Here is a 13,604-nt window from a genome sequence, read left to right as displayed (position 1 = left end):
CCTTCATTCCATGTGGGGTCTAGGACCTCATCGTCCCCTGCATCGTCTTCCACCCAGTCTTCCTCCCTGACCTCCTTTTCGGTCTGCACACTGCAGAAAGACGCAGCAGTTGGCACCTGTGTTTCGTCATCATCAGAGATGTGCTGAGGTGGTATTCCCATGTCCTCATCAGGAAACATAAGTGGTTGTGCGTCAGTGCATTCTATGTCTTCCACCCCTGGGGAAGGGCTAGGTGGATGCCCTTGGGAAACCCTGCCAGCAGAGTCTTCAAACAGCATAAGAGACTGCTGCATGACTTGAGGCTCAGACAGGTTCCCCGATATGCACGGGGGTAATGTGACAGACTGATGGGCATGGGTTTTAGGCGCCACCTGTGCGCTTTCTGCAGAAGACTGGGTGGGAGATAATGTGAACGTGCTGGATCCACTGTCGGCCACCCAATTGACTAGCGCCTGTACTTGCTCAGGCGTTACCATCCTTAGAACGGCATTAGGCCCGACCAAATATCGCTGAAGATTCTGGAGGCTACTGGGACCTGAGGTAGTAGTTTCAGTAGGACGTGTAGCTGTGGCAGAATGGCCACGTCCTCTCCCTGCAACAGAGGCTCCACCAACACCACCACCACGACCGCGTCCCTTATTAGATGTTTGTCTCATAGTTAGCGTTCACAAAGCAAAGTAAAAAGTGGTTAAGTCTGCTAAAAAGAATTAGCCGCCAATAAAAACCCTGATGTAGTGTATTGCACTAAAAAAAAAATATTAAACTCTATTTGACAGCGGCATTTGTGGTCTAAATTTCACAGTAACTTATGCACGTCTAATCCCAGATATGCAGTATATCAGAGGGTTTTTTCACCCCAGTAAGCACAAAGCTGTATTTCTGGCCTAAATGTGACAGTAACTTATGCACGTCTAATCCCAGATGTGCAGTATATCAGAGGGTTTTTTCACCCCAGTAACCAAAAAGCCGTATTTCTGGCCTAAATGTGACAGTCACTTATGCACGTCTAATCCCAGATGTGCAGTATATTAGAGGTTTTTTCCCCCCAGTAACCAAAAAGCCGTATTTCTGGCCTAAATGTGACAGTCACTTATGCACGTCTAATCACAGATGTGCAGTATATATCAGAGGGTTTTTTCCCCCCAGTAACCAAAAAGCCGTATTTCAGGCCTAAATGTGACAGTCACTTATGCATGTCTAATCCCAGATGTGCAGTATATCAGAGGGTTTTTTCACCCCAGTAACCAAAAAGCCGTATTTCTGGCCTAAATGTGACAGTCACTTATGCACGTCTAATCCCAGATGTGCAGTATATTAGAGGTTTTTTTCCCCCCAGTAACCAAAAAGCCGTATTTCTTGCCTAAATGTGACAGTCACTTATGCACGTCTAATCCCAGATGTGCAGTATATATCAGAGGGTTTTTTCACCCCAGTAACCAAAAAGCCGTATTTCTAGCCTAAATGTGACAGTCATTTATGCACGTCTAAACCCAGATGATAAGTCTGATGAGTGGCCAGTAGAAGTGTTCCTTGGCAAAAATGTATATACTGCCTTTTTTTCTGAAAAGGCAGTGTTTACATTAAAAACACTTATACAAAAAAAAAAGAATCAGCACAAAAGTATCAAATAAAATGGCTATATCATTATTCAAAAAATTAAAAAAGCACAACTTCTGACACAAATATATAGTATTTTGCAGATTACTTTTTTTTTTACAATGTGCAGATAGTACTGTACTACTAATGCCTCCATCCACCCCTCCCTCCCCCTTCTCCATCCCCCCCTTCTCCAACCACCCAGCACCCTTACTCACATAAAACAAGTAATATATATAATATAGCTTACAGTGAATTACTGTAAATACTTACAGTTCTGAAGACTCCAGCAGGCTCAGGATCAGTGCTCTGGGCAGCTGGGCTCAGGGCTGGAAGTGGGCGCCGCTCTGCAGTTCAGGAAGGAGACCGGGGCTTGGCTCACCCTAGGGTTGCAGTGCCTCCGTGTGACATCACGGCACGCGGCGTACGCAAAGGGCAGGAGAGGTCGGGAGGAGGAGAAAGAAAGTTTTGTATTTTTCGCCCTATAAGATGCACTGGCCCATAAGACGCACCTAGGTTTTAGAGGGGGACAATAAGAATAAAAAAAATTCATGATACCTTAGGTCAGTCCACCAATCAGACCCACAATGTTTATAAGACCCCCAATAAGACCTCAGATCAGACCCCCAATCAGACCTCAGCTCAGACCCCAATGTGAATGACCCCCAATCAGACATCAGATAAGAGCTCCATGCCTCATATCAGCCCCCATATGCCTCATATCAGCCCCCATATGCCTTATATCAGCCCTCATATGCCTCATATCAGCCCCATATCCCTCATATCAGCCCCCATATCAGCCCCCATATGCCTCATATCAGCCCCATATGCCTTATATCAGCCCCCATATGCCTCATATCAGCCCCCATATCAGTCCCCATATGCCTCATATCAGCCCCCATATGCCTCATATCAGCTCCCATATGCCTCATATCAGCCCCCATATGCCTCATATCAGCCCCCATATGCCTCATATCAGCTCCCATATGCCTCATATCAGCCCCCATATGCCTCATATCAGCCCCCATATGCCTCTCTTCAGCCCCCATATGCCTCTCTTCAGCCCCCAGCCCCATATGCCTCTCTTTAGGCCCCATATGCCCCTCTTCAGCCCCCAGTGCCTCCATCAGTCTCATATAAAGTAAAAAAAAACTAAAAACATGTACCTTTCCTGCTCCGGACGTCACCGCTTCTCACCGCCCGTGCTCGCTCTTCCTTCTCTTCAGTCTGCTGTGCTGTGAACTGGCGAGCACAGCGTGAGGTCACAGCGTAACCTCACATTTGTGCAGCCTTCACAGCGGAAAGCCAAGGACCAGGAAGAGGTGAGCATAGAGCTTTTACCGCTTCCCGGTGCTTCGGGTAAGTCCTTTGCTATGCGAGCCATGCCGCTCGCATAGTGAAGGATAGGATCGGGAAACGGAGCCGGTGATTGTGGGCAGTGGCCAGCAGGGCTCAAGAGGAAGCTTGGACCCCCAGGAGAAAATGGGCCCGAGGCAGCTGCCCCTTTTGGCCTGCGTTAAAGATGACCCTGAGGAGGAAGAGCAGGAGCATCAGGACCAGCAGATGATGGAAAGGACAGACAGGTCCCTTCTGCTGAGGTGGTGGAGCCTTAACTGACTGAAATCTGCAGCGTGCCACTGGGTGATGCAGCGATTGCTGCGGCAGGCTGGACCACCACATCAGAGCCATGCTTCTCCCGGGCCACTTTATTGTGACGCTGCATATGTTGACGCAGGGCTGTGGTGCCAACATTGCCACCCTTCACCTTCTGCCCACAGATTCTACATATGATATGGCCATGTTTTCCTCCTCCAGCAGCTTAACAAAAAACTGCCACACCCCTTAGTAGGTGATTTTACCCCCAACAGTCCTGAATGACTGCTACCACCGCTGCCTCTGTGAACCCATACACCGCTACTTCCCAGGCAGGTAGGCTCCTGCAAAGCAGGCGGTCTACCCCAGGCATGTTTGCCTACTGACCTTACACTGCTGCCACTTTGCTGACTCCCAGACACGCTAACGACTTGCTGGCTCTGCCACTCCCTGATGGGCAAGCTGCCACCCTCTTCTCCTGATAATGATGAAGCCCCTTCGTTACCCGACTCCCAAGTGCGATAAGCTACATCATCATCATCATCAAGTACTGTCTGCACGTCACTGATGTCCTCCTTAACCGTCTCTGACCGTTTGCATCACCAGCTCCCATGCCACTCTCCTCATCACTACTTGCCCACATAGTGCAGGAAGCGGCGGATGTCTCCTCTACATCTTGGCTAGCCAGTAGCTGCTGACTGTCCTCTAGTAGCTCGTCCTCGCTGTATAGTGGAGCTGAGCCCACAGCATATAATACTTCTCTGGCTGAGGGAACAGAAAAGGAGAGAAGCAGGTTGAGGACAAGTGAGGGCACAGGGCCTGCTCCCAGACCATGACAACAAAGGGTTGTGCCTAAAGAACCCACCGACTCTTGGCTGGGGGTGTCTGATATCACTTGGGATGAAGTGGATGACCGAGTCAACCATTCAAGAACCGCCAGGTTTCTGGTCAAGACACGACCGCTAGATGACACTGGGAGCTCAGGCCTCTCGCTATGAACCCTGCTGCCACGCCCCCTTACTCTGCTGTGACCTGTGCCTGCGCCAGAAACATTTAGGCCTCTGCTACTCCCCTGTGCAGGGCCTGGCACATACTGTTGGATCCAGTATAAAAATAAAAAGGAAATTAAAACACCCCAAAAAGTCTGTAATTTTCTCACTTTACCTTACAATGGCTAATAAGCCTTCCCCCCCCCCCCCACTAATACACACAATAAACAGATTTAGAACATATAACTGCACTGCTGAATGGCAAATAGGCCCTTATACACATCATAAAAGGCTTAGGAACATATAACTGCACCGCTGAACGGCAAATATATTTTACTTTTGCCACTAATACACAACAAAATGGGCTTTAGAACATATAACTGCACCGCTGAATGGCAAATATATATATTGTTTGCCACTAATACATGCCACAAAAGGCTTTAGAACATAAAACTGCACTGCTGAACTGCAAATATATTTTTTCATTTTTCACTAATACTTGCCACAAAAGGCTTTAGAACATATAACTGCACCGCTGAACAGCAAATATATATTTTTTCTTTTTCCACTAATACACGCCACATAAGGCTTTAGAACATATAACTGCACCGCTGAACAGCAAATAGATTTTACGTTTGCCACTAATACACAACAAAAAGGGCTGTCATTTTAGCCCTTCACCACACAACGGCTAATAAGCCCTTTTTTCCCACTAATACAAGCCAAAAAATGCTTTAGAACATATCACTGCACTGCAAAAGGGCAAATAAGATGTAGAAATATTTCCTTGTAATAAACCCTGTTAATGGCTGTATCAAACAGCACTTGCACCCTAATAAGAACGGTTTGCTGGTATTACAGAGCTGTATAGTGGCAATTTTTTATCCCCAGTCAGTGCAGCAAGGTGCAATAGGATTGTTCCTATTACCAAGGCTATAAACTCCCTAATGAACCATGTTCAACATAAATGCTATGGAATGATTCCTCCCTATATTTTCCCTACATCTTGAATAATCTTTTCCTGCACTTGTAAATCTTTTTTTTTTTAGCACAAGTCAATGATGTTTTTTCTATCACTGTCCCTAGCGCCTGCTGATGTCTCTCCCTGCACTAAGTACAGTGGAAAATGGCAGAATCTAAGATGTCTGAGCCTATTTATAGGGCTGTGACATAACAGGGCTGGCTGGCTGCTGATTGGCTGCATGCATAACATTATGGGTGATCCCACCTTCCCAGAGTTCCTTGCTCCATGTCCTCATATGTGCAGCAGCCATTTTAGCAAAAAATATGATTCATTACCACGAATCGCGACGAAATTTGGCTTCAGTGTGAATCGATTTTTTCCTGAAATTCAGATCGAATTCCACTTTGTCAGCTTTGATTCGCTAATCTCTAGTTGTGATGTGTGATGTCACCACATCATCACGCTGGCTAGGTGCCGTGATGTCACTGTGTCCACCTAGTGTGATGATGTCATAACATAATTCGATTTGACACATTTTCTTCAATCAAGATGGCTATGACGGCATCTCCACGAGCAAATGGATAAGGTGTGTATATATTTTTTAACCTCTAATTAACCCCTGAAAGTCCTCAATGTTACTGTCAAATGCCGCGATCAGCATTGAAAGTAGCTTCTGAGGGGTTCAATGATGGGGCAACTTGAATGCTATTTCCCGTTATTAATCCTGCTACATACAATGGAATGTGATTTGTGACTAATTAATTTTTAACTAAATACATTTCTTTAAGAAATTTGGTGAAGCAGTCAAATCAAATTTTTGATAACTTCACTTATCTCTAGTCAAGATGAATGCATTTTTTTGAAGCATCTATTTATTTTTGCAGTTGACACCAAGCTATGTAGTACTGTGCAGTCTATGGTAGATGTCCTTAAACTACAAGCTACCTTAAACACTGTAAAAGTTTGGGAAAATGAAGTTCAATGTGGATAAATGTAAAGTTATGTATATTAGTACTAATAATTTTTAGGCATCATATTTCCTAGGGAAAAGTAACACAGGGAGAAACACTTGCAGAGAAGGATTTGGGTGAACATGTCAATCAACTGCTTTGAGGCTGGGTTCAGACCTGAGCGTATTTGATATGCGCGTTTTACGCGCGTTTTTGTCGCGCATTTTTATGCGCGTTTCTTGCAATAGTAAACGCGCGTTTGACGCGTGTTTGTGTGATTGACTGCAGTGTCCTATGGCCACAAACGCGCGTCAAAACGCCCCAAAGAAGCTCAAGAACTTGTTTGAGCGTAGGGCGTTTTTCAGCGCGTTCAAACGCGCTGTAAAACGCTCAAGTGAGAACCAGGGCCATAGGGAAGCATTGGTTTTCATGTGTTGAGCGTTTTACAGCGTGTTTGAACGCGCTGTAAAACGCTCAAGTGTGAACCCAGCCTTAAGGCTATCAGGATATTGTCATGTATTAAACGAGGCATGGACCTGTGGGACAGGGATGTAATATTACCACTTTACAAAAGCTTTATCTACAATATGCAGTTCAGTTCTGGGTACCAATCCATAGAAAGGATGCCATGGAGCTGGAAAAAGTACAAAGGAGAGCAACTAAACTGATAAGTGATATGGCGGCTTTTAGTTATTAGGAAAGACTAAATGAATAACTGTATATTTATTAAGTGATGAGAAGCGGTGTCTAAAGGGGGTGGGGGAAATGGTTAACTTGTACAAACACAAGAATGATCTATGCAAACATATGATAAAAACTCAAAATTAAAGGGGCAGTCCCTCTGTCTGGAGAAAATAAAGTTCAGTCTCAAGAGGTGACAAAGCTTCTTCACCATAAGAACTGTAAATCTGTGGAGTAGTCTACCTCAGGACGTGGTCACTGCAGAAACAGTGGACAGCTTTAATAAAAGGCTTAGATGAGATATTAAAAGGAAATAACATTAATGTTTAAAAAAATGTCTAGAAGTCTGAGTCTCACACACCTCATATTCCAGTAATTAAAGCAACATGAGTGCTATCTGTGACTTATTTTCAGTAGAGCATGTATGATTGTTAAAAGAAGCTTATGTTACATATGCTATATACAAGAAAACTTCAGTGAAAACTCAGTCTGTTGTATTCTATTTATTAGCTGAAGGAGCATGTGGTGGAACTTTAAGAGGAACCAGTGGCATCATCTCAAGCCCTCACTTCCCATCAGAATATGAGAATAATGCTGACTGCACATGGACTATACTTGCTGAGCCTGGGGATACAATTGCACTGGTCTTTACAGATTTTCAAATGGAAGAAGGATATGATTTCTTAGAAATCAGTGGAACTGAAGCTCCATCAATATGGCAAGTAACAAAAACTATTAAAACTATTATATAAATATGGAATGCTAATCACATTATAATAATGCATAATATCAAATGACGTATAGAATATCGATAGAGTAGAGATACTTGAAATGCATGGTAGTACTCCATGTATAAATTGGAGATCATTTGTTAGTAAGTGAAAATTCTACTGTGTGTACTAACAGTCAGAATGAAATGAAATATAAGGGCCGTTTTAAGATATCCTGGCTATTGTATAGAGTGTTTTTTTTGGAGAGGAAAACTGAAATATTAGTAGAGATTGAAGAATTTTTCCTTATGTATTTTAAGGATCTTTTCTGTGATAGCTGAACAAGTGATAGAATTGACACTTCAGACATATCTGTTTCAGTAAATTCCATTGTTCTCAATTAGGGTTGAGCGAACCCGAACTGCAAACTTTGTGAGTTCTGGTACCCGGACCTGAACCCAGACTTTTTCACCGAAGTTCGGGTTCGAGTTCGATGTTTGCGTGATTTTATTATTTTCCATTATAACATGGTTATAATGGAAAATAATAGCATTCTTAAGACAGAATGCTAAATAAAATGGACATCGAGGTGTTACATTTTTTTTTCTAAAAACTCACCTCATCCACTTGATCGCACAGCCGGTATCCTCTTATTTCTTCTTTCTGCAGGACCTGCAAAAGGACCTGCGATGATGTCACCGTGTTCACCATGTGGTGAGCACGGTGACGTCATCGCAGGTCCTGCTGAATTAAGATAGAAGGACCTGTGGTCACGTCACCGCGCTCACCACGTGGTGAGCGCGGTGGCGTCATCGCAGGTCCTTTTGCAGGTCCTGCAGAAAGAAGAAGATACCGGCTGCGTGATCAAGTGGATGAGGTGAGTTTTTTTTAAATTATTTTTAACCCCTCAATGGCCATTTTATTTAGCATTCTGCCTTAAGAGTGCTATTATTTTCCGTTATAACCATGTTATAATGGAAAATAATAAAGTGACCTGCAGTTTGGCCAAACCCGGCGAACCCGAACTTCCACGGGTTTGCTCATCCCTATTCTCAATGAAATAACAATACTAATATATATACTTTAAATCCTGAATTATAGTTATGGAAGATTTGGATTTGTCCTATTTTGGATGAATCAGGATTTTTTTAGTGTTTACGTTAAAGATAATGAGTTTCCGATCGCCGTATTGAGCCAAATGAGCAAGGCCATTAGTAACTAGAGAATATGGAAGTCTGTAAGTAGAGATGCATACTAAACTGTACTAAAGAACGAATCTGAACCTGGAATGTGCCGCAATCAACAAATCTCGGTTCGTTCGGAATCTACCATTACTACTCTGTTGTTCTTCTGATAAACCTCCTAGAAATGTATGAATAGATTGACAACTGGGTGATACCATTTCCATTGACAATAGTGTGTGTCCCTACACAATCTATCCACACTGACCCAACAGTGATAAACATGTAGGGGGTCATTTACGATCAGAAATCCGCCTATATTAGGTGTATTTCTGGTGCAGATTGCGGCGCAAAGGTTATTTGCGCTGCAATCTGCGACTTCTCCCCCTCACGCCAGGTCTAAAAAAGTGGACATGGCGTGGACAGGGAAAGGGATGGGCCAGCAGGCCTGTCTCATTTATCATTTTCTATGCCTCTTTTAGGCATAGAAAATAGTTAAAACGTAAGACAGAAAGGAAGCTGACTTACATTTAGACCGATGCTGGAAACGCCTCAGATCCACCACCAGCGCATCTAAAACGCCAGTCTTAATAAATGACCCCCATAGTGCTTTGCACAAAATTTGCTCATTAATGGAAACCGTCACTGGGTTAGAGATCCCAATTTATTTATTTCTTTAAACCACTGAATGATTAACATCTTAGATACATTAAGAATTTGATCATTTAAACCTCTGAAAATTGCCATTAAGATGCAGTTTTAATTTATTTTAATTTATTTTAATTTTATTTATGTAGCCATATATAGACTTGTTTTTTGAATGACAAATTATGTTTTGCATCGGCAAACTTTGTTTTGCAGTGTATAATTTTTTTTAGAAAATCATGGGAAAACATAGATCTACCATTGTTTTTAAGAATATTGTTAATGATTAACTGTGTACATTTTATTGGTCATTATGCTTCCTTTGTTACCTAATCCATATACTGTAGGTTTTAAGTTGTACTTTCACAGAATAAAAAAATGTTCTATGGGCACAATGTCACTTTTGTGATACCACTAGTAGTGCTGAGCAAATTGAAGCACCTGAAGTGGGAATCGATCCTAATATCACTAAAAGGCCTCATGCACACGACCGTTGTGTGCATCCGTGGGTGTTGTGCCGTTTTCCGTTTTTTTCGCGGACCCATTGACTTTCAATGGGTCCGTGGAAAAATCGGAAAATGCACCGTTTTGCAGCCGAGACCGTGATCCGTGTATCCTGTCCGTCAAAAAAATATGACCTGTCCTATTTTTTTGACGGACAACGGTTCACGGACCCATTCAAGTCAATGGGTCCGTGAAAGAACACGGATGCACACAAGATTGGCATCCGTGTCCATGATCCGTGGCCGTAGGTTACTTTAATACAGACGGATCCGAAGATCCGTCTGCATAAAAGCTTTTTCAGAGCTGAGTTTTCACTTCGTGAAAGCTCAGATCCGACAGTATATTCTAACACAGAGGCGTTCCCATGGTGATGGGGACGCTTCAGGTTAGAATATACAAAAAGAACTGTGTACATGACTGCCCCCTGCTGCCTGGCAGGTGATGCCAGGCAGCAGGGGGCAGCCCCCCCCTGTAGTTAACACATTGGTGGCCAGTGCGGCCGCCCCCCCCTCCCTCCCCTGTAGTTAACTCCCCCCTATCATTGGTGGCAGCGGAGAGTACCGATCGGAGTCCCAGTTTAATCGCTGGGGCTCCGATCGGTAACCATGGCAACTAGGACGCTACTGCTGTCCCGGTTGCCATGGTTACTTAGCAATTTGTAGAAGCATTATACTTACCTGCGAGCTGCGATGTCTGCGTCCGGCTGGGAGCTCCTCCTACTGGTAAGTGACAGGTCATTAAGCAATGCGCTGCACAGACCTGTCACTTACCAGTAGGAGGAGCTCCCGGCGGGACGCAGACATCGCAGCTCGCAGGTAAGTATAATGCTTCTACAAATTGCTAAGTAACCATGGCAACCGGGACTGCAGTAGCGTCCTGGTTGCCATGGTTACCGATCGGAGCCCCAGCGATTAAACTGGGACTCCGATCGGTACTCTCCGCTGCCACCAATGATAGGGGGGGGGGATTTTAATTAGGAGGGGGAGGGAGGGGAGAGGGCCCACTGGCCACCAACGAGTTAACTACAGGGGAGGGAGGGGGGGCCCACTGGCCACCAACGAGTTAACTACAGGGGAGGGAGGGGGACCGGCCGCACTGGCCACCAAGGAGTTAACTACAGGGGAGGGGGGCCCACTGGCCACCAACGAGTTAACTACAGGGGAGGGAGGGGGGCCCACTGGCCACCAATGAGTTAACTACAGGGGAGGGGGGGCGGCCGCACCGGCCACCAATGTGCCAGGCAGCAGGGGGCAGTCATGTACACAGTTCTTTTAGTATATTCTAACCTGAAGCGTCCCCATCACCATGGGAACGCCTCTGTGTTAGAATATACTGTCGGATTTGAGTTTCACGATGTAACTCAAATCCGACGGTATATTCTAACATAGAGGCGTTCCCATGGTGATGGGGACGCTTCAAGTTAAAATATACCATCGGATTGGAGAAAACTCCGATCCTATGGTATATTAACTCCTGACTTTACATTGAAAGTCAATGAGGGACGGATCCGTTTTAAATTGCACCATATTGTGTCAACGTCAAACGGATACGTCCCCTTTGACTTGCATTGTAATTCAGGACGGATCTGTTTGGCTCCGCACGGCCAGGCGGACACCAAAACAACTTTTTTTTCATGTCCGTGGATCCTCCAAAAATCAAGGAAGACCCACGGACGAAAAAACGGTCACGGATCACGGAAAAACGGAACCCGTTTTTGCGGACCGCAAAAAAATACGGTCGTGTGCATGATGCCAAAATTTGATTTGTTGTGAAGCCAAACTTCCGCATGATTCATGGTAACGAATCAATTTTTTCAGAAATGGCATTAACAAAAAAAACATACTCAGCTCATCCATTTGCGCATGAAGAGGCAGCCGCGGCCATCTTGATTGCAGAAACTGTGCAAAATCTCATGCGGGGTGACGTATGACATCTCCACGCCAGCCCACTAGCCGGGCATGGTGACGTTGTCAGTGATGACGTCACCACGCCTGGCCAACATGATGACGTCATCAAGTCACCACGCAACATTTTGCGCAGTGTCTTTAATGAAGATGGCCACAACGGCCTCTACGCGAGCAAATGGATAAGGTGAGTTTTTTTTCCCACCCTGATTAACCCCTGAAAGGCTTAAATTGTAGACTCAGATGCCATGATCAGCGATGAATGCGGCATCTGAGTGGTTCAATGACACGGGGGGGGGTGGGGGGTTGTGTCGTGATCATTGTTCCCCATCATTACGCCCACAACATACAATGCAATGCGCTCCTTGACGATGTAATTAGTCATGAATCTATTTATTTGTCAAATTCGGTGAAGCCAATTATAGCCATATGATGTCTTACTTTTTTAGAATAGGCTGCATTTTTTTAATTTATAACATTTTAGGGTACAGTATATATTATCCACTGATCTAACAGAAAAGAGACATAAAATTCACTTTTTTTTACACTATGAGCCATATAATATAAATAATGTCTCAAAGTAACAGTTCCATTGAAAACGTGTACACTTTTTAACTCAATATTCATAGAAACTTTTTATATTTTATTTTATTTTGGCAGTGCTATACAATTGAAATTAAATAAAAAATGTTTTCCTTATAAGACCTCATACATAGATTGCTACTGGAGATTCGGACACATATCTGGAGATGTCACATGACCCCACCCCCCCGTTTCAAAGTGATCTTCTTTCCTTGTCCTTGGGGGTCAAGAGTGGTTTCATGGACCAAAAACAAGCTGACTTCATATATGTTTTACATCCTATTACTCTAATTTTCCACTCTTTACCCAAGATCCACAAGCCGGGCTTTCCCCCATCTATGCGGCCTATTGTGGCCGGGATAGGCTCATTTACAGAGCGGCTGTCTGCGTGGGTTGACAGCTTGTTGCAGCCACTTGTCCAGACTATTCCGGGCTTCCTTTTAGACACTAGAACTGTACTTCAATCCTTTCATGAATTTCCTTGGAAGCCGGAGTATGTCTAGATAATTGCGGATGTTACATCTCTATACACTGTCATTCCTCACCATTCAGCCATTGCGTCTCTACGATGGTTCCTGAATACTTATGCTGATTTCAGCTTGGAATTTCAGGACTACATATGTGATGTTGTCCTTTTCCTATTTAAACACAATGTATTCATGTTTAACCACCGTTTCTTTCTCCAACGCACCGGTGTTTCCATGGGGGCAAAATTCTCGCCCTCCATGGCCAACATCTATATGGCATGGTGGGAATCTTGCTATCTCTTTTCAGATCACAATATTTGGGCCCCCTAATTTCGGTGGTATGGCCGTTATATCGATGTCTTGTTGTTCATCTGGTCAGGTGACCATACTGCCATACCACTGTTTGAGGAGTTCCTAAATAACAACACTTTGAATCTGATATTCACTCTTAATTTCAACTGTACATCTATTGCATTTTTGGATTTGACTTTGGTGGGCAATGCTGCTGAATCTAATGTAGTCACCCACACTTACCGCAAGGAGACGACGGGGAATAGTACTCTTTTCGCGTAGTCATGTCATCGTGCCCATGTTGTATGCAATATCCCTAGAGGCGAATTCATACGCCTCAGACGGAATTGCTCCAGTGACACGGGCTTCAAGGAAGAGCTCAACCTAGCTGCTGAGCGCCTTGTTGCCCGTGGATACAGCAACAGTAGCCTGACACAGGCCGCGGCACAAGTCAAATCGAAACCACGGATAGTTTTCCCCAAAAATAGGGCCAGCAGTCGTTCCAACTTCATCAGTGAGGTCCCTAAGAACAGAGCCCCAGTTTTCT

At 44.3% G+C, this 13,604-nt stretch overlaps 1 protein-coding gene across 1 annotated transcript in view; it reads left to right on the top strand.

The window, feature by feature from the left end:
* CSMD1 (CUB and Sushi multiple domains 1) overlaps nucleotides 1-13,604 on the top strand; it is a 2,494,699-nt gene that overhangs the window by 787,247 nt on the left and 1,693,848 nt on the right. The window contains exon 5 of the mRNA XM_040430026.1: nucleotides 7,284-7,491. Coding sequence (XP_040285960.1) covers nucleotides 7,284-7,491 — 208 coding nt within the window. The remainder of the gene's footprint in view (nucleotides 1-7,283; nucleotides 7,492-13,604) is intronic.

This window comes from Bufo bufo, chromosome 4, assembly GCF_905171765.1.
Source record: "Bufo bufo chromosome 4, aBufBuf1.1, whole genome shotgun sequence".
In the NCBI taxonomy this organism is placed as follows: Eukaryota; Metazoa; Chordata; class Amphibia; order Anura; family Bufonidae; genus Bufo; species Bufo bufo.
This window is presented reverse-complemented; position numbering and strand designations above follow the sequence as displayed.